Source organism: Haliotis asinina, chromosome 6 (genome assembly GCF_037392515.1).
Source record: "Haliotis asinina isolate JCU_RB_2024 chromosome 6, JCU_Hal_asi_v2, whole genome shotgun sequence".
Classification (NCBI taxonomy): domain Eukaryota; kingdom Metazoa; phylum Mollusca; class Gastropoda; order Lepetellida; family Haliotidae; genus Haliotis; species Haliotis asinina.
This window is the reverse complement of record NC_090285.1, coordinates 69,430,286-69,449,868: the sequence shown is the minus strand read 5'-3', so window position 1 is coordinate 69,449,868 and position 19,583 is coordinate 69,430,286. Positions and strand designations below refer to the sequence as shown.

Sequence of the window (19,583 nt, the reverse complement as noted above, 5' to 3'; positions counted from 1 at the left end):
TGCACATTTAGCATTATTTCGTCATAGGAGCAAGTATATTTTTGTTGTCACAAACATGACTGTCTCTCTTGTTTCTTGTTATATTTTGGATTACACTTTCTTAGTAAAGTACAAATTCTAGTACTGTTTTGATTTGAGTCAAAAGGTACTAGAATTTGTAATTCACTGAGAAAGTGTAACCCCAAATATAACATATGTTACATTTGACCACTTTCTTAATGGCATTGTGAAATCATAGTGTCACACTTTTCAAGCTGAATTTTCAAAACTGAAAATGTCGGGAAAGAATAGGTCCTCACAACAGTCTTGATATTTTTTCTTGTTTGATCTTCTTTATTGCTGTTAGAGTAGATTCTTACCTAATTTGCATTTTCATACCAACTCCATTTCCTGCTATTTCACATATACATGAGGAAAAGTCGGTGAAGGAGCAATGTCAGACTGACTGGTTTGCCAGGTGGCCAGTGTGTAGGAGAGCCCTGTGTAAGTCAAGCTTCCTGTTTACCTCAGCGTGAGTTTGGCAACATAACATTCACAAGTTTTTAAGAAATAACTATGATTATGAAGTGGGACACTGATGGAGTATATTTGTTAAACATACAGATATGATAACCCTCTGTTTCAGGGAGATGTTCCCCCAGACCCCACCTCCGTCCCCCACCGTCAATGACATCCTCAGTCCAGAGGAACTGCCAATAGAAGATCTTGTCCACATTGATGTTGTGCTTGTTGACAAGAAGTCCCCAGACTATACAACAAAATATGACAAGGTATGTGCATGATTTCAGTTCTCACATTTTCAAATTTTTCCATTCAACTACCTTTGACTAATTCCTTTGCAGAATTGTGTCTCTTGGGCACACAATTAACTTAAGAATTATAGGTTCGAATCCTACAAGCTGACACACCATCATATAACAGAAATGCTGTTGAAAACAGCAGTAAACTACATCCACTCACATGGTGAAAGTTACAGTAGTTGTTTGGCACATTTCACAAAAAATAAACATGCACATAATGTGAGCTCTTATAATACCTCTTCCTCTTGACTTATTTTTGTATATTGATGCTCTTTGCTGTTGTCATATGCAGAATGTAACAAAGGTGAAACCATGTTGTAATGTTCATATTTTTCCTTATCCTGACTCATGCTTAATTGCTTGTCCCCTCTTCCTGGCGAAGGTAGTGGAACACCTGAAATCCCTTGAAGTTCCCTTCTAAAAGAAGCGGACATAAAATTCACACTCACTCATGTATTACCTCCCTTGCCATGCACATGGTCAGCTGACCGCCATGATTCTTCACTCTCTCCCTATCGCCCGACAAGGGTGGCTGGAGGCACCCGGGGTCCCATATATGGTGGTAAGTCTTTCATTCTTTTGTTTTTTCTAACTAAATTTGTTGTTCCGAGTGTGTATTTTCTGTATATTTTTGTTATTAATTCAGTAATAATTATTATTGGGTCACAACGTTTAGTGTTTTGAATAATAATTATGATGGGTCACATTTCGTATGATAGATGGTCAACATTTTTAAGATTTTGGTAGCAGGCTGTCCGGAAATTATCTTCTATTTGTTTCTATTTGTTACTTCCGGGAGACTGCTAGAGATTTCTACCGTGTTGGCAATGGTAGTATGTGCCCGTATTTTCGGGAAATGACTGGATATGTATATAAGGGCTCATCACTGGAGTAGCATCATAAATCGCTGCCAACGTTTGATCTACATTGACCGTTGTCAGACCGATTTCTCTGTTGCATTCTGCATGATTGTTTATCTCTCGCACTGAGACTTTGGTGAGTTTGCTATATTGTATTCTGTGATGCATTGCCTTACATTTTGTCTCACTTGTATTGTATTTAAAATCGGTATTGTGAAATTGACTTGTGACCTTGTATACCTTGCTCTGTATTTGCTAAATAATACAATATTTGAATGTTTTAGTCTGGTCTTTGTTCTGTTTTGCTGGTTCACAGGGGGTTTCTTACTGATGTAGTCTCAGTTGATGAAATCGTGTTTTCAGTGTTTTCAGTTTACTGGTGTGTAAACGTTTATGTTCTGCTCATACTCGGTGTAAATTTTGTATTAATTTGTCTGTTCACAGACGTGCTAGAGATAAGCAACGTCGGCTCACATTAGCCATGTCTAAATCTGGTGAAATATAATCGGGTAACCATTTAATTATTGATGCTGAGATTCATTCCAGTGATATGCCAGCCATATCTCTGAGTCCCAAGACTCAGAAGATACCGTCTGTTGATGCAGGGCCGTCACAGCCCAAGAATTCTATGTCATCGAAGTCGAAGTCTTCGTCTCTAAGATCATCACAGAATCATCCCTCTTTGATGAAGTAATCATTTGGGGAAGAGACCATCTCCTTAGAAGAGTCTCCACTGATGATACGGTGTGAAGACATCAGTCGCATGTCGACTGCAACCTTGGGCATTGTAGACAACACTTCAGCGCAGTTGTAAATGCTTGCACTTTCATGCAACAATTCACAACGCAGATGATGAATCTTATGGAGAGACGGTTGGGAAGAGGAAAGACGACTGCACTCATCAACGATGTCGACTGCGAATCAGCAAGAGCATTCATCTAGACCTGCACTCACGTCTGAGGATGAAGGAGAGGTGCATGCACACACACACGCACTCCAGAAGATCCAGGTCCCAGTCATCGGGTCGCAGCAAAGAGAAGGATATACCCACGCCGAGTGAGTGCACTCGCACAAGTAGTTATACTCGGGGGAGTGACGTCACACGCTTGCGTGAGTGTACTCGTGGATGAACTCGTTAACGGAGAAGGTCTCCTTCAGTCTCCCCTATTCATAAAAGACACCGTATGCAGTCATCCTCCTCTTCGTACTTAGACTCACACCGTCAGGATCGTTGGCGATCGATGAATTCGTCTTACTCTAGGAAGAACGAGGTCAGACACATCGTGATTTGTCACTGGAGGAAGCCCTGTTTTCGGACTCAGAAGTCACATCATGTATCATGAATGGTCTGGACTTAGTTTCACCATCCAAGGATTACAGCTAACCCAACACTTATACGATGAAGAAGGAAGACATGCGTTAACATTTCCGGCATCTACGATTTCTGAGAAAGTTATCTACAGCATTCAAGTCAGCAACGATCTTACAAGATAGAGGACATTCGGACGACATTCCAGTGTTAGGAAGCCGTCTACATTTGAACTACAGTCATTCAACGATAGAAAGCTGTCTACAGTGTCATTTGATTGCTCAGACGGCATAGAGATCTTCCACAGCAGACTCAACGTTGCCTATCAGAAGGCTTGTAGCAGTGAACTGCAGTTTCTGATCAGACAGCCAGCTAGATATAAATAGACTTCCCTGGAATGTCAACACTTTCGGCGTTGATGATCTTAAGACGAAGAATGACGCATCTTCGCGGCATACAAGCTCATCATGGGAAAAGTCAACTCAGTCTACAGTTGGACTTCAGTATCAGGCTACTAACTCAGCTTGAATGACTTGAGAATCTAATCTGTTTTCAACGGCCAGCATTACCAATGGACAGTCCTACCGTTTGGAAGATCTTCGGCCCCATGGCTATTTACACGGAAACCAAATCCATCGTCAATTATCTACACCTCAGGGGGCTACGCAGTGCTTTTAATCTGGACAAAGGCATACAAGAGAATCAACGGAAGTCAGCTCAGACTACAATTAGACTTCACAATCAGGCTACTAACACAACTGTGTTGGTTAGTAAATCACCTAAAGTCTGAACTGGAAGCTCAACAAGATATCAAATTCCTTGGGATTCATTTCATCACTATGTTGAATCAGATTATAGTTCCAGAGGACCGGTGGATCAGGATTCAAGATATCATAATGTAAGCTCTACTCTCTCTGTTAACACTTCGACAATGGCAGTGTCGACTAGGCCTCCTCACATCAGCGCAAGATATGAGGGTCAACAAGATCACTATCTCTACTACACCTAACGTTTCAACTGTTCAATGTAGTCGACAGTCTAAATCTTCAAGTAAAAGCATATCACATACCAGGAGCCTACAACGTCATGGCAGATGCCCTATCTCGTCCCCTTTGTCCATCTCCAACAGAATGGATGCTGCTTCGGGAAGCGTTTCAAGTAATCAGTCAAGTTTTCAGATCTCCTCAAATAGACCTATTTGCAACAAGATTCAACAGACAACAACCTTTGTGTCGCCAGTACCAGATCCCTTAGCCGCGGCAAGTGACAATCTCAGCATTTCGTGGGAAGGACTAAACGCTTATGCATTTCCCCCTCCAGTACTGTTACCAAAAGTCATCGAAAAAATCAGACAAACAAAGAGGTTACAACTGATTTTGGTCGCGCCCTACTGGCCAACGAGAGAGATTGGTTTCCAACACTTATAGAAGAGCTAGGACAACCAACACTACAATTACCAGAGTGGAAGAATCTTCTCATCCATCCCCACACAAAGCAAATGCACGGCCAACCATCGGTATTTTGTCTTCACGTATGGAACATATTAAGACTTGTTTGAAACACAGAGGATATTCGGCGAGAATGGTGAAAGCAGTCACCTTAGCCTTAGGGAAATCCACTCGCACACTTTATGATGACAAGTGGAAACGATTTATCATTATGTCCAGTCAGAGCATTGAAAATATACATTGCACATACCAAGTCTACAAGACAACGGTTCAAGCGCCTATTTATCCCTATATATCCCCCAACACTATCTCAGTGTGGATCAGAACTGTTATACTTAGAGCATATATAACAGCAGGATTAGACCCGCCGCGAGCTTCCAACCCACATGAAGTCAGAGCCTTGGCTTCCACACTAGCACCATATGGTAATTGCTTGCTATCTACCATTATGGAAGGCTGTTTTGGGAAGTCAAACACGGTGTTCGCCAAGCATTACTTGCGAGACAAAGCCATTCATCAGTTTGGACCACTTGTCGTTGCTCAGCAACTAACAGTTCCCCAACAACGCTGACTTAACTCACCCGATTTATCACGTGACTTGTGGAAGCCAGGCGCTCTGAGGAGTATATTGGTGGAAAGTCTATGCGCACGTCTTGAACAGACTAGCATGAGTGATTACGACCTTGTATTCATTATGCAGATAATTATACATGAAGAAAGGTTGCAACTAGTCTCGATTGTTATATCTTGACACTTAGTTGCATCAGAAACTAACAAGACGCTAGCTATATAATTGGTGTCATCGCATACCAGTCAACAAAGCCTTTTATGGAAGACAAGTTCGACTGGATCTGATTCCCCCCAAAATCTACAATGAATATGAGAAGAATAGGACTGAATTATCGCCTTTACAAGATCCCGTTAGGGTGGAAATTATTGGACGTAATTTGGAACAGCAGAATCCAGCATGGTCTGACCCACCATAGTTTCTGTCGGATTCTGCAAGCAATTAAGCATGAGTCGGGATAAGGAAAAATATGTAATTTTCTGAATAAAATCGATATTTTATACTTATCCTATTTTATACTTTATACTCATGGCGGTAGCCCTCCCAGCTGCCCCTCACAGACACGCTGAATTCTCGTATTCTCATGTCGGGCGATTATAGGAGAGAGTGAAGTTTCATGGCGGTCAGCTGACCATGTGCGTGGCAAGGGAGGTAATACATGGGTGAGTATGTATTTTATGTCCGCTTCTTTTAGAAGGGAACTTCAAGGGATTTCAGGTGTTCCACTACCCTCGCCAGGAAGAGGAGATAAGCAATTAAGCATGAGTCAGGATAAGTATAAAATGTCAGAAAATTACATTTTTCAAAGACCCACACTTGATTTCCACGTTGTTCAGTGTCAGGAAATGTATGATGAGTACAGCAGCTTAATACCCTACTCATCTTTGCAATGTACAATCTTTCAGATCACAGATTCTCTATTTTATATCTCTTTTAATGACTTCCCAATAATTTCCTGGATCAGACAAACCGCTTCATCGATGTCAACTTCAGCTGCCTGGAGATGACTATCAACCTTCAGACATGGGTGGTCCTCCTCGACTTCCTGGGTATGGGGGCCAAGGTTCATGACACTGAGTCAGACACATCCGTCCTTGACCCCACATCTGAAGGGGATAACACCCTCAAAACACCTGAGACAGGTAATGTCTAGCAAAATCTGAGAAACCATTCACACAAGCACACACATACATTGCACTAAAAGCAAGCAAGTACATTATCAGTACAGTTACATGTACAACAATGCATAAATCCTAACTCTGTCACATCTGCCCTTTCCAGAAGAGGTCATTAATCAGGAAATCAACTTCGCTGTGGAGAGCTTCACCCTGATCCTCAACAAGCCAGAGTACGAGCTGGCACAAGTGTCCATGACCAACCTCCACTCCCACATCAGCAAGCGGGACTTCAACATGTCATGTCGGGGTCAGCTAGGTAGCCTGTCGCTCTCTGACCACTCACCCCATGGAGAGCTTTACCAGCAGAGGTTTATCACCCTGGGCAGGCAGGCACTGGAGTTTGACTTCTTCAAGTATGTAGCTTCGTCAGTATCTGTTGTAAATGCTGTTTCTCACATAGTTATCGTTGCAATCTGCTTGTGTTTAAATGAGTTATTGACAGGCTAATGAAAATTTAGATATCACCATAACCTCTGCTGTTTCTATTGATCTCAGACTGTAGTCTACAAGTAGCATGTATAAAGACAGAAACAGTAACGTATTTTAAGTATGATATTTGTATATCTGCTAGTCCTTTGTTGGTGGGAGACCAAGAGTTACATTGACGTGAGTTTTGTATTGTGTATGACCTTATAACAATTAATGTTTATAACAAATATCATCATCTAAAATGAGCTGTTAATAGTATCAGACAAATATGGTAACTGTGTATCAGAGCTGTAACCATGGGCAATCCTAGTTGTTTTTTTGGTTCAGTGCTGTGGTTAGGACATTTCTCTGTAAATTTTTATCCTTAGGTTTTTTAGAAGGACCGCTTGTTATTTCTCAACACTGTGTAGGTATGGTTTCCCTGACGACCAGCTGCAGAGGGAGTATGACATCTACCTAAAGCTGCGGATGTCATCAGTGCGCTACATCCACACCAACCGCTTCCAGTCCGAGGTCTTGGCATTCTGTCAGCATTTCCTTCAGTTGCAGGACGTCCTGGGCAGGATGAGAGCTGCTTCAGCCGGACAAAAGGTAACTCACAAACACATCAAGAGTTTGCAGACTACAACTGTTGATTTAATATTGCATTTACAAGCATAAGGAGTTGATGGTGATAGTGTGTACATGGTATATACTTTCTTATTTTGTACCACTGCACCTTCAAGACTTTGATGAATGTTCGTACTATCTGTCACTGGTTGCCAGTCCCAGTATATCATTTAGAGCTTGCCATGATATAACTTTGATATTGCAGACTCACTCACTCACTCACTCAACCCACTCAACCCACACACTATATTTAGCTGATAGTAAAATGAAGATCTCTTCTGTCTACTCAGATAAGTGAATCCGCTTCTCGAGGATCTCGAATCAAGCTGGACATCGAAGCAGGCTCTCCAATGCTGCTCATACCGCACAGCTCAAAAACTGACGACATTCTTGTTGCCGATCTCGGAACACTCAGAGTTGTAAACAGGTTTCTCATCGATGGCAGTGAAGGCACAAACAGATTTGACAAGAAAGGTAAACAGGAACCTGCTAAATCCAAAAGCGACACAGATGCTCGAGACAGACGGAAAGGCTTCCAGGAAGGAGTAGTTCACCGTGCAATGACTGACAGCATGTTCAGTGAGTACTTCGCACCCCAGTCCTCATGTGACCCTATGTCCCAAAGCATCTATGGCAGTCTGGACTATGATCTGAGGGAACACGAGCCAGCCACACTGGACGAGAGAGTGTACATGGTGCATGATGTGGCTGACATCAAGTCCCCGGAGAAGGAAGGGTCAAGTGTTGACCCAATTGTGGCAGGAGTGCAGGCTGCTGCCAGCATCAAGAGGCCATTCAGTGACACCCAGCTCAACCTTGCCCAGAAGAAGAACGGTGCCAGCTCTCCTCAGTCCCCAGAGGCCCATATGTGTATGCTGGATGTGTGGTCCCTCAGTCTGAAGGATATGGATCTGTTTACAGCCAAGCGGGTCAACAAGAGGAACTATAGAGGCAACAACCTGGTCAGGGACATGGAGTTCTCAACATGTGTGGTTCAGATGGAGGTAAGGGCGTATATCATTGGTGTTAAGGCGGACTAACTGGCAAATTTGTCTCAGAAATTTGGTTGTTCGGTTCTCTGTTGGCTTTGTGTTCCCTTTAAACAACATCAAAAACTTATATTAGCTTTATTTATGTATTTATAATGTGCATGCTGGACAACAGACTACTTGTCAGCTATTTGAACATCTCATACTTCTCATCATCCTTGATAATCTCAAGAATATACGTCACGGTAAGTCTCTGCTGTACCCGGGATGCATCAGTCTCAGTATTTTTATTACCTCCCTTGGCTGGCTTTTTATCCAATCAGGTGTCTATACTGTTGAGTTGAATCAAGTCACTTTCAATTCTTAAATTATCTAACCGATTGAACTTAGCAACATAAATGATGCAGAGGTACTCTGAAATAGGTGGCTCTTGCATAGATTTTTTATATTATGTATATATTATTATTTATGTATTTTATATATTTTTTGTTATTATTTTAAGGTTTGAACCTGTGAATTTGTCTGTATAATTTCACCTAAATTCTGAGTCACACTGCGATCAAAATCGTTGTTGACACTGGCAAGTTCTGTTGTAACGGTGGCTCAGGTGATTTATCGTAACTTATACCCTGAAGTTGACTTCTCATGCAAGTATAGTATTCCCAGAAATTATTGAGAATCATGTTGCGTCATGTAACTCATTACGTTTATTAACTTCTGGCGTTTTACTTACATAAACATGTTAAAACATCATCCTTTTACAGTCTCAGTCTTGTTTTAGTACTTTGTTAGACCTCCTCGCTCAGCAATGCATGCCTGAATACGCCTAGGCACACTACCCATCAAAGTTTGTAGGTAATCGTGTGACAGGGTATCCCAATATTGGACCACCTCGGCCTTCATATCTTCAATATTTCTCAGTCCCTTTTGGTTTATTCTGTCCTTCATGACTCCCCACACATTCTCAATTGGGTTTAGGTCTGGGCTGTAACTGGGCCAGTCTAAAACTTGAACATTTTCGCCCGACAACCACTGTTTTGTGTAGCGCGCAGTGTGTTTTGGGTCATTATCATGCTGGAAAATCCAATCATCTTCATACAATGTTTGTACTGTCGGAAGAAGGTGACCATTTAGAATGTCAACGTATCTTTCTTTTGTCAAGTTTCCCGTGAAAACACACAATGGCGTCACTCCGCGAGCCGATATGCCACCCCACATGTGAAACTTCGGGCTATGTTTTGGTTGCTGGTAGATAGGTTTGACAGTATCTTTGGTCCAAATTTTCACACAATTAGGGAAAAGCCAAACAGAACTTTCACCCAAAAAGAAAACATTATCCCAATCTTGATTTTCATGAGCCCGACACCAGTTTAAACGTTTTTCCTTTTGTGCATCTTTCATCAACGGCGAGGGAATTCCACGTTTTTTCACCCAATTAAGTCTCTGTAATTCCTGCCTAACTGTTTCATTGCATACCTGAGGACTTCCTCTACTAATCATTTCATTTCTGATGTTCTCAAAACTTTTCAATTTGCCCCTACTCACAATCTGCCCAAGTCTTCGGCGATCCACAACAATGAATTTCCTAGGCCGACCTGCCCCTGCTTTGTGCTCTATCCCGGTTCCTGTTTGAATATTCTTCAAAGTTCTGTATACTGTAGACAGAGGAATACCATGTCTACAAGCTAACACTTTAGCATCAGCCTCACCCCTTTCAAAATCATCTAGAATGAGCTTTCTTTTCTCTCTTGCTTTTAATTCTGCCATGTCAACACAGGAAGCCGTCTGCTCAGACAAGGGAGATAACTCTTGACATAATGAGCTGCCTTCTAAGCCTTCAAGAGATGTCTCCCTTATTTAGTATGCTTAGTGCATAGTGAAAGCCCTTTTTCCAATCTTAGCATCATAAGAAAAAAACCAAACATTTTCTCAATAATTTCTGGGAACACTGTATAGCAAAGCTTTTCTAAACTTCAACACTTGAAACTCAAAACTTAAAGCAACGTCTTTTGGGCCAACAGTTATCCTATTTTGTACTTCTGAGAAGCGTTTGGACATTACTTTCAGTAGCTGCCTACAGCTGTCATTGTGTGGTGTCTAATAAAGTGGGTGCCTGATATACCCTCCAATGAAATAACCCATTTACCAAATGGAAGATCTCTTTGAACATGTTGAACAGAGATAGATACCGATACTCTAAGGACTTGCTAATCTCCTGACTTTAATCAGTCATCTGAAGTTAGGAGTCATTGTCAGGGGTATTAGTGACCCTTGCTTACATTTTTTGCTTGTATTTATGCAATGTGCCATTCATTCCTTGTACAGAAACCCTACCAGAAGAACTGACTGTTAGGTTTTTGTACATTTTAGCATTAGTGTTTGCCTCTTAAAACCTAGTGATATTCACAGTGTAATACATGTCTTACTTCCTTGATTGTCTGGCATTTCCAGCCAGGGAATATTCTGCGTGAGAAGTGTCAGCTGGACCTGCATGTCGAGAGGAACTTGGAGTGTGACATCAGTCATAGCGCCCCAGACTGGCAGGTCATTGGCAAACTGTCCTCCATCTACTGTCACCTTGACCTTGCCCAGTACAAGCTGGTCCGAGGGATCCTGGGGCACAACTTGGGGGAGAAAGTGGAACAGTTCCGCACTCCCATGATGACTCACCTGCAGGACCCCAGAATACAGGTAGGAGTGCAAACCCCTCCATGGCTGTCACAATAATCTCCAGACACATATGTAAGACAATATCAGCATACTTTCAGTGGTCTCTTACATATCATCTGTGATAACTGTTTGTTTCTGTTATAATAATACTAGTAATACATCAATACATCAATAAAAGGTGTCACAACTGTCGGGACATTAAGCATTCGCTCATCACACCAAAGATCCATGTTCAATTCCCCATATGGGTACAATATGTAAAGTTCATTTCTGGTGTTCCCTCTCATGGTATTGCTTAATCATTGCTAAAAGTCGCATATACTGACTCGCTCTCACAACAAAATAGGACAACAGCCTAGATGCCCCTTGCAGCATCATTACTTCAGTCAGTTGGTCAATGTCCAATGGAATGTCATCATCTTCTTGTGAGACGCTAGAAGGTTGTCTGTTTCATTGCCATCATTATGTCTCTCCTTCAGACTGTGTTGAGTGGCGATGTGTACAAGTGTATCAGCATGGTGGTGGACCTGCACAATGTCAGTGTGGAGCTCCTGATGACCCATGACCAGGGACCAAGCTGCCCAGAAGCATCCCTGGCCAAGATGGATTTTATACATTCACAGCTGTCCTACGAGAGCTTCTCTGACAACACCAAGGACATTGACCTTGTTTCACACGAGATTGTTGTGGTGGATACAAGGTTCAAAAGTAAGTTTCCAGGATTGCAATTCCAGTACCAGAAGCATAGCCAGTCACACCTGCAGTAGTTGAATCCTCTTCAGGTCCACCTGTTTGTTGAGGTCAGATACTTCTGAAATATTGCTCATATCAGTGTCAGATTCTATTTATTCACTCAACATCAGTGGTTCAGTGGAGTGAACAGTTGCCCTGAGAGTAGACGGTCAGATGTCTGAATCTTCGCCTTGTCATACCAAGAGACTTTAATGTATGGTACTGGTTGTTAACCTGCCTGGGACTTGTACAAACATGGTGATGCTTCTCATTTTATATACAAGTGTATATACAATTATATGCAATTCATGTATGTTGTGGTATATTTGCAGCACAGCCCATGAACTCCCGCCCGAATGTCTTTGTGTCTGTGTTACAACCGTCTGCAGAACGCTGGAAGAAGGATGGGCTGCAGATGGAGCTTCACTACCGCTCCAGTCCAGTGGGCACCCAGTTCACTGTTCTCCTTAACAACATGAAGCTCATGTGCATCTTTGACTGGCTGCTCAGTGTGCAGGAGTTCCTGCTTACTGATGCCGAGAATCCTTTCAGTGAGGGTGAGTACTGTCTCTGATCAGAAATTTACTACCTTAGATATTTGTCATCGTTTAATCATAGCTTTCGGCATTGGGAGCCGTGTCAGTTCACACTTATCAGAGGGGTACACAAGTACGCAGTCTAGACTATCAGTTGTCCGACTTTCATTTTTGTGGAAGTCGTGGTGGCTGAGCAGGCTAGGCAGCTGACTTGGTGTGCTGGCGATTAGGTGCCTGACTCTGAGGGTGCGGGTTCGAATCCCGGATGGGACTCAACCAAAAAAGTACTAGAATTTGTACTTTACTGAGAAAGTGAAATCCCAAATATGACAAATGTTGCATTTAGATGTTTGGTTCATTGATTTCTCATAAACACCTGTCCTTACATTTCTACCTCAGGACACCCAAGGTCACCATCCTTCTTCACCTTATCTCATCCCCACCCCACACCAATCTCCAACTGACACATACACTAACCTAGGAATGTTGTTTCAGAGCCACAGATGGAAGTGAAAGCAGAGGCCCTGGGAGCTGTGAAGAAGAAGGGGATGAGTCGTACGTCCAGCCCCCTAACTGTGTCACGGGGTATCATGACCAGGAGGGGGCCCTTCGTAGAGGAGGTGGGTAACAGTATGTCTGTATCTGTATGTACTTGCGCTGTACTCCTCTACATGAGAGGGTCCCCTTTCAAAAACAGATGGGTAACATGCCGTGTACCTCTGTACTTTGTTTCTCTCTGCAGGTGAATGTACCCTTTGAGCTGAAGCTGAACATCACGGACACCCAGTTTGTAGTTGTAGAGGATGCAACCACCATCGACACCAATGCTGTCATTCTCAAGGTACAGACAGATTTCACAGTGTTACAGGAACCCACTGGTGTTAGCCTAGTCACTACCAGTTTGTTGACAGTATTCTTAAATCTAAACCCAGGCCACATTGAGTTAGCAGAATGAGGCGTGATAGGGGCCATCAAAAGCCTTTATTGGCTTGTCTGCAGTAACTCATATCCTCATTATGTAAAGGTTTCCAGTTGATTATGAAGTATTTGCATGAAATATATGTATATTCAAATATTCGATGGTGACCTGCAAATAATTGAGTCTGTGCAATACATAAAAGTCATTGACTGGTCTTTATTATGCAGTTGGGATGTGATGACAAAATCCTTGTTATTGTTGAGTGGTGTCTGGAGAACAGGTATCGGGATGTCGGTGTAGTCCATCTGATCAAATGGTATTCTCTCACTGGACAAAAGCCTCTAGTTGTACTTTGATGCACACTGCATTGATAAGCTGAAATTACATATTGTCTTGCTATTGTCCAGACTACAGCTGTCCTGATGTACAAGCCGCAGGCTCGAGACAAGGTCCTGCGATGCAGTCTGCAGAGCATTGAGGTGTTCTCCTGCTGTCTTATGTCCGAGGAGGATACTTCACTGTCTATTGTTGACCCCATGACCATCAGCATCGAGATGAATGCCAACCCTCTCCCAGACCTCCGACCAACACCCTCGGGTGGGCTTCTAGATGTCAAGGAGGCAGATCAGAGACAACTCTTACTTGAGGTATGGACACCCCAAAACTCACCCCAAAAAAAATTGCTGCCATCTATGACTGAGATATTCAGGACTGAAATACAGATTAAAGAGGTGCTATCTTTGGGCAGTGTACATAGTTTACTCATGTCATTTGAAACCCATTTTGTTTTGTTCAGTGTGGGAGTTTTTATCAGGCTTGTGGTATATGATTACCCTTTTGCACAATGATACAATATCTTTGCTGACCGAATTTGTAACATTTAGATCAGGGACAATTTATGATTTCGAGGATTTCTTATGACCTTTATCCATACTTGCAAAGATCTAACAGTGATATATTTGTGTAATGCAAGTAATGGTCCTTTTTGTGTTGTAACATGACAAAGATGAACCTATTTTGCAGGTAAATTTCAACACAATGACAATCCGTGTGTCCTACCACGACATGATGTTGTTTCTCTCCATCCTCAACTCCCTGCCGCAACAGGCCCTCCAAGCCAAGCAGAGACACAGTCAGTACACAGGGACTACACTGCAACATGGTACGTCACACATCTAGGAGTAATACATACAAGAATATCATCCCTTGGTTTTTTTCTGGGGTCTCCTTGTTTTATTATCACCCCCCTTGATCTGTTAACATTATGTTTTATCACCAATGTGGACTGGACATTTGGCCTTTATTACTACATTCTACTGTCACATAGTTGATGTTTAATGTGTGAGTTGAGAACTAGAGCATTATCTAAATCTTTTGATCTTTACTAGGAATACATTTCATCTCCGAGTTGACAAAACAGTACTTAGTAATAGGTGTATCATTTTACAACATAGATGTACAGTGGCCTACTGATTTAGACAGATCTCATATCTGTAGGGAATGTGACTCCTGTTCACAATTATAGGACCAGGGAAAGACATACTGGTGGCATGAGATGAGATGTTGTTTTCCAGAGGAGATGCTGAGGACATTGAGTGAGCGGGGCTTCAGCTACAAGGACTGTGAGAGGGCCATGACAGAGTGTCATGGCAGTCAGGATGCTGCTGCTCTGTGGCTGGCAAACAATGCTACTCCTGGGCCTCAGAGCCACAAGCAGAACTTTGCCATCACATCGGCTGAGGTACACAATAAAATTCACCTTTCTCATGATTATTTTACAGTGCAACTGCAACTTTATAGTGATGTCCATGCAGTGTACAATGAATTATAAATGATGTTTTCTAAATTGGGCCCCTTAGACTGTCAATTTCTGATCATTGTTCAAAACGTGATTTGTTCAGAATGTGATTCTCAGATTGTCAGCAAGTTACTTGAGTTAGTGGGTTTCACCCATGACCTACAACACTTCTTTTTTTTCACACAAATTAAGTTGAAATACCATGATATGACTGCACTTTCATAGTGTCTTCGTGAGGACATCTCTCAAAGGAAATAACATGAAGAGATTTTCTTTCACTCATGACAATAACTCCCTGCATGATGACTTTCAGCTGAAGGCAGTGTCTGTGTGTCTCTGCTTGATTGATGACTGTGGCGATGCTGATGTCCCCCTAGCTGAGATCTCCTTCAGCGGTATGTTGAAACACTTTCAGTAATTACAACACATTACTAGCGTGGAACCCTGATTCTTTGGCCACTCATCAACACCTCCAACATCATCTTAGTATGTATCTTAGTACCGTCTTCCCTAGGACAGAACACATCACATGCATGTCAGGTAAAGAACATCTATATGATAAAGAAAGAAAAGCATTTGTTATATATGTCTTTATGCATGAATATGCATTTTGTCCACATTTGTTTGAGAATCAAGACATTGCAATCTGTGCTGCTGATACACTCTCATACTTGCAGGTATCCAATTCAATCAGACGATGGAGCCCAACATTGAAGGTAAAGCTATCTTCCAGATGACTGGAGAGTACTACAACCGCAGCCTGTCTGGCTGGGAGCCCTTCCTGGAGACATGGAGGTGAGCTGCTTATGTTTCCCCAAGTTCAGTTAGTCTGGAACATCTCACTTTCCCTATCTTCCTGTCTGCAGCTGTTGTTTCACTGTACGTCATGTTGTGTATTTTGCAGGTGTTTTGCAGAGTGGAAACAGTTTAAGGAACCGGAAGAAAAGATGTCATTTCAGATTTCAAGTAAGTTAAAGGGGCACTGATGCGGAGTGAATGATGTTTCTCACCTGCAGCCTAATTACGAAACCAAGCAGCAAATTGGTCAGCACCCGCTCCCTCGACTGTGACAGGCATAGGGACTTGGCTCCTGTCCACATTAGCAGAATTTTTTCACCCTAAAAAGTGAGGAGGCCGGATGCCCATCACATGCCGTTACTTAAAAATATCCATGGTATTCCTTGTCTGATTGTAACAAAATAACCCAGCAGAGTAGTTTTTTTGTGATGCCTGGATGGTATAGTGACTGATCCAATTTGATCCTATTTCTGTGTTTTGTACCTCTATATCTAATCATGTCATGTGAAAATATAATGTCTACATACACATAGCAAGCCATTTGTTTCATATAAGTCCAAAGGATTGCAAAGCTTTATGTTTAGATTTCCCAGGCATGTTGTTTTCTAACTGTGCAGAACGTTAGAGACCCACCATTTTTGACACAACACGAAATCATGATTCACCGCATTATTTCATGTACAGTATGATATCAAATGTGAAAATCGGTCAATTACTATGACTGTTTAATTTGAAAAACAACATGCTGTCGGTCACTGATATAAGTTTTTCATGATATTACCACTGAAAAATCTGAAACGCTGCCGATGAACCCAGAACCGGTTGGGATGCTTACGAAAATAGTCACACAAACTCCTAACCGCTTTCCGCCATATTGGATAGTGTTTACAAACTCTCGTGTCGCGAAAGCCGGTATTGAGACGCCTATCACATCACGAATATGCATCAGTGAATTCCCCATACATGTTAAGCGGATATTACATTTGGTCTTTGCCACCAATACCAACAGTCTAGATAAAATGAAACGAAACATATTGGGTGTGAAAACAAAGACTGCGCTATCCCCCTGGATGCCACAGGGACATATATGTCCTTCCTCTTCAACCCTCACTTTGAAGTCCAATAAAATTCTAAATATACCATGCACATATAAATACTTCACAGTTTTGAAATCTGTGGAAAATTCCTTTTTTCTTGATACCATCCACTATTATCTCAGACCAAGCTAAAGAACTTAGATTGCTTTTCAAAATAGGCTTCATCGTAAATGTCGCCATTTTTCACATTATCCGAAATCGCGATTCAGAGCATTATTTGCTGTATGTTTTGAAATGTGAAAATCGGATAAATACTGTGAGTATTGAATCTCAGAAATAGCATATTATTGATCACTGATATCAAGTTTTCATGTAACCAGTACTGATAATTCTGAAACATCGCCGACAAACCCAGAATCGGTTGGGATGTTTTCAAAACTGCACTTACACGAACGCCGAAGTGCACCTTCCGCCATATTGGATGGTGTTTATAAAATCCTGTTTCGAGAAGGCCTATATTGAGATGCCTATTACATCGCTTATATTTCATAGTCAGCTGCGAGAAATGCATCATTGAATTCATCTTAGAATCTAATTACAAATGGTCTTTGTCACCAATACAACTGTCTAGATAAAACGAAACGAAAGATACTAGGTGTGAAAACGAACGCTGTACTCGAAAGACAGCACTTGTTTGAAATGTAAACAAATAAAAATTCCGATTTTACACTTCGTAGCATTTTTGGAAATTTTCCATTTTTGTAATTATTGCTTACATTGGCTCAATACGCTTAGAATATTGAGCGGAAGAGTATCGTAGCAAAAAATAGCAAATTAAAAATAGATACAATGCAATCATTTGATAATTCATATGAAACTGTCAAACTTTTAGTGCAGCGTGACACCATGACTGACGCAAAAATGACTTAGAACGACAACGGTACTTATCAGCATTTCTGGCTTCTTTCGTCGTTTACAGTGTAAGCTATAAAAACATATAACAATACACAGATGGTCAGAATAATTTTGCTTACTTACATCTCTCATTTATGTACAAAAGATCCCTGAATCAAGGAAAGAGTCCTCATAAAATCCTCTGTACCCTTGTCAGCGAAGCCGCCATTTTGAAAGAAATCGGTCATAGGCAGTGATGTCACACGTCAACATAGTTGCACATATTAGGCAATTTCTTTGAGGTGAAGGTCGATTGAACAAGAGTAAACACGATGGCTATTGCACTTTCAGTATTGTGATGTATATTTTGCGTACATTTTTTCATGAAACTGATTTCAGTATCTGCATATATCCATGTTCAACATCATATCATATATGGATATAGGGTATGCATTTTTATTCTTTGAAAGCTTTAGATTGTTTGAATAATATTTACATGGAAAATTGACTCAGTAAGTGTACTATACAACATTTTAAGCCTGTACACAAGTGTTAGAATATCACACGTAGCCATTACTGCAACATGTGCTTTAGTTCCTGTAATGTACAGTATTCAACACGTTGGGACAAATATTGCAGTTTCATATGGACAGGTTAATAAACCGCGATTTAATACAACCTTATAACTAAAACTGTTAATATTAATGAAAATGATTTGTAAATTGTATGAAATGTATGGGCACACATATTCAAAAGATTTGTCTTCTTCATTGCATTGGTTTGTGTCGTTTTTATAGACAAAACAGTTATGAAGCTTGACTGACCAGGTGCGAGTTTGTCAAAATCGTTTTATGATTCACTGTCATTGTTTTAGATAATAAAGTCAATTCAAATTCGATTAAAACATATATTAGTGGCAGAATATCTAACTCAAACAATATTTATATGAAAATTGTTTAAAAATAGCCAGGTCATGTCTTAATTTGGTCAAGCCTTACATCCATATTCTAATACTTCTGTACTGAAAAAGCGATCTCTTTGTACCTTTCATTGCATACTTATGAAGTGAAATAATTACATAATCATAAGAAGAAAAGTGTATATCCTAAATGAATATTCAATGAATATTCAGGTGTTATGAAATTTTAATTTATGCTAAATTGATGCCTGACAGGTGCGCGTGTTACTCACAATAAGATACGTAGTAAAACCGTGTAATTGTTGATATATTCATCACACTATTTCAGTGGTAAAGCCATTCATTTTATGTTTCGTCTAGAAAGTGTTGAATTCTGACAGAAGGAGAGATCTTTTACACATTGAGTGGAAATTAGGTTAGATATATACTAATCAGCAAACCAGTGTCGTCTTTTTCCGACGTCACAAAATACACAAAACATGCCGTGACGTCAACTAAAATGTCGCATTATTTTCAGTTATTTCAATACATTTGAAGATGTGTCTGTTACTCTATTAATAATGATGCAAATTAATCAAAATACATCTACACAAATAGGAGAATATGGGAATCTAAGAACTAAATTATGTATCGGATTGTGCCATCCAAATTGCTATTACCTGCTTTCTGATGTAGTGCATTCGCATCTTTTCTTATAAATTGTAAAATTCCCAGATGGTATCCACTCACACTGGGGAACTTTGTACTGGAATAGTTTGGTTCAGTATGAACAAAACACATAACGAAAAAATACTATTCGTATCCACAGCAAATTCCCTCCATGTGATCTGAGTTACATTAACCTTATGTAAAGTGTAGCGGAGTTATGCCCCCTTATCTATATACATGCATGACCTCTCTGTTGACGTTTGACGTCATAGAAGAAAATCGATTTTTGACATTTATTGCGGGTCATTTTGTATTTTGTGCGTATGACGTTATGCATGAGCACATAAATCCATTTCACACTGATGTTGTTCAGATATCAAGCTATATCTTCTTCGCTCACACTTTGCGTAAAGATGACAAATTAAAAAAATCAAAGCAGAGT

The 19,583-nt window shown here is 40.9% G+C and overlaps 1 protein-coding gene across 1 annotated transcript in view; it reads left to right on the top strand.

Annotated features, from left to right (window-relative positions):
• The window catches only part of LOC137288176 (intermembrane lipid transfer protein VPS13D-like), a 120,739-nt gene that overhangs the window by 49,706 nt on the left and 51,450 nt on the right, over positions 1 to 19,583 (top strand). The window contains exons 30-45 of the mRNA XM_067820611.1: positions 626 to 770; positions 5,950 to 6,127; positions 6,267 to 6,516; positions 7,003 to 7,183; positions 7,492 to 8,205; positions 10,642 to 10,881; positions 11,340 to 11,568; positions 11,925 to 12,149; positions 12,624 to 12,748; positions 12,871 to 12,969; positions 13,455 to 13,694; positions 14,071 to 14,209; positions 14,622 to 14,788; positions 15,159 to 15,240; positions 15,523 to 15,640; positions 15,750 to 15,811. Coding sequence (XP_067676712.1) covers positions 626 to 770; positions 5,950 to 6,127; positions 6,267 to 6,516; positions 7,003 to 7,183; positions 7,492 to 8,205; positions 10,642 to 10,881; positions 11,340 to 11,568; positions 11,925 to 12,149; positions 12,624 to 12,748; positions 12,871 to 12,969; positions 13,455 to 13,694; positions 14,071 to 14,209; positions 14,622 to 14,788; positions 15,159 to 15,240; positions 15,523 to 15,640; positions 15,750 to 15,811 — 3,194 coding nt within the window. The remainder of the gene's footprint in view (positions 1 to 625; positions 771 to 5,949; positions 6,128 to 6,266; positions 6,517 to 7,002; positions 7,184 to 7,491; positions 8,206 to 10,641; positions 10,882 to 11,339; positions 11,569 to 11,924; positions 12,150 to 12,623; positions 12,749 to 12,870; positions 12,970 to 13,454; positions 13,695 to 14,070; positions 14,210 to 14,621; positions 14,789 to 15,158; positions 15,241 to 15,522; positions 15,641 to 15,749; positions 15,812 to 19,583) is intronic.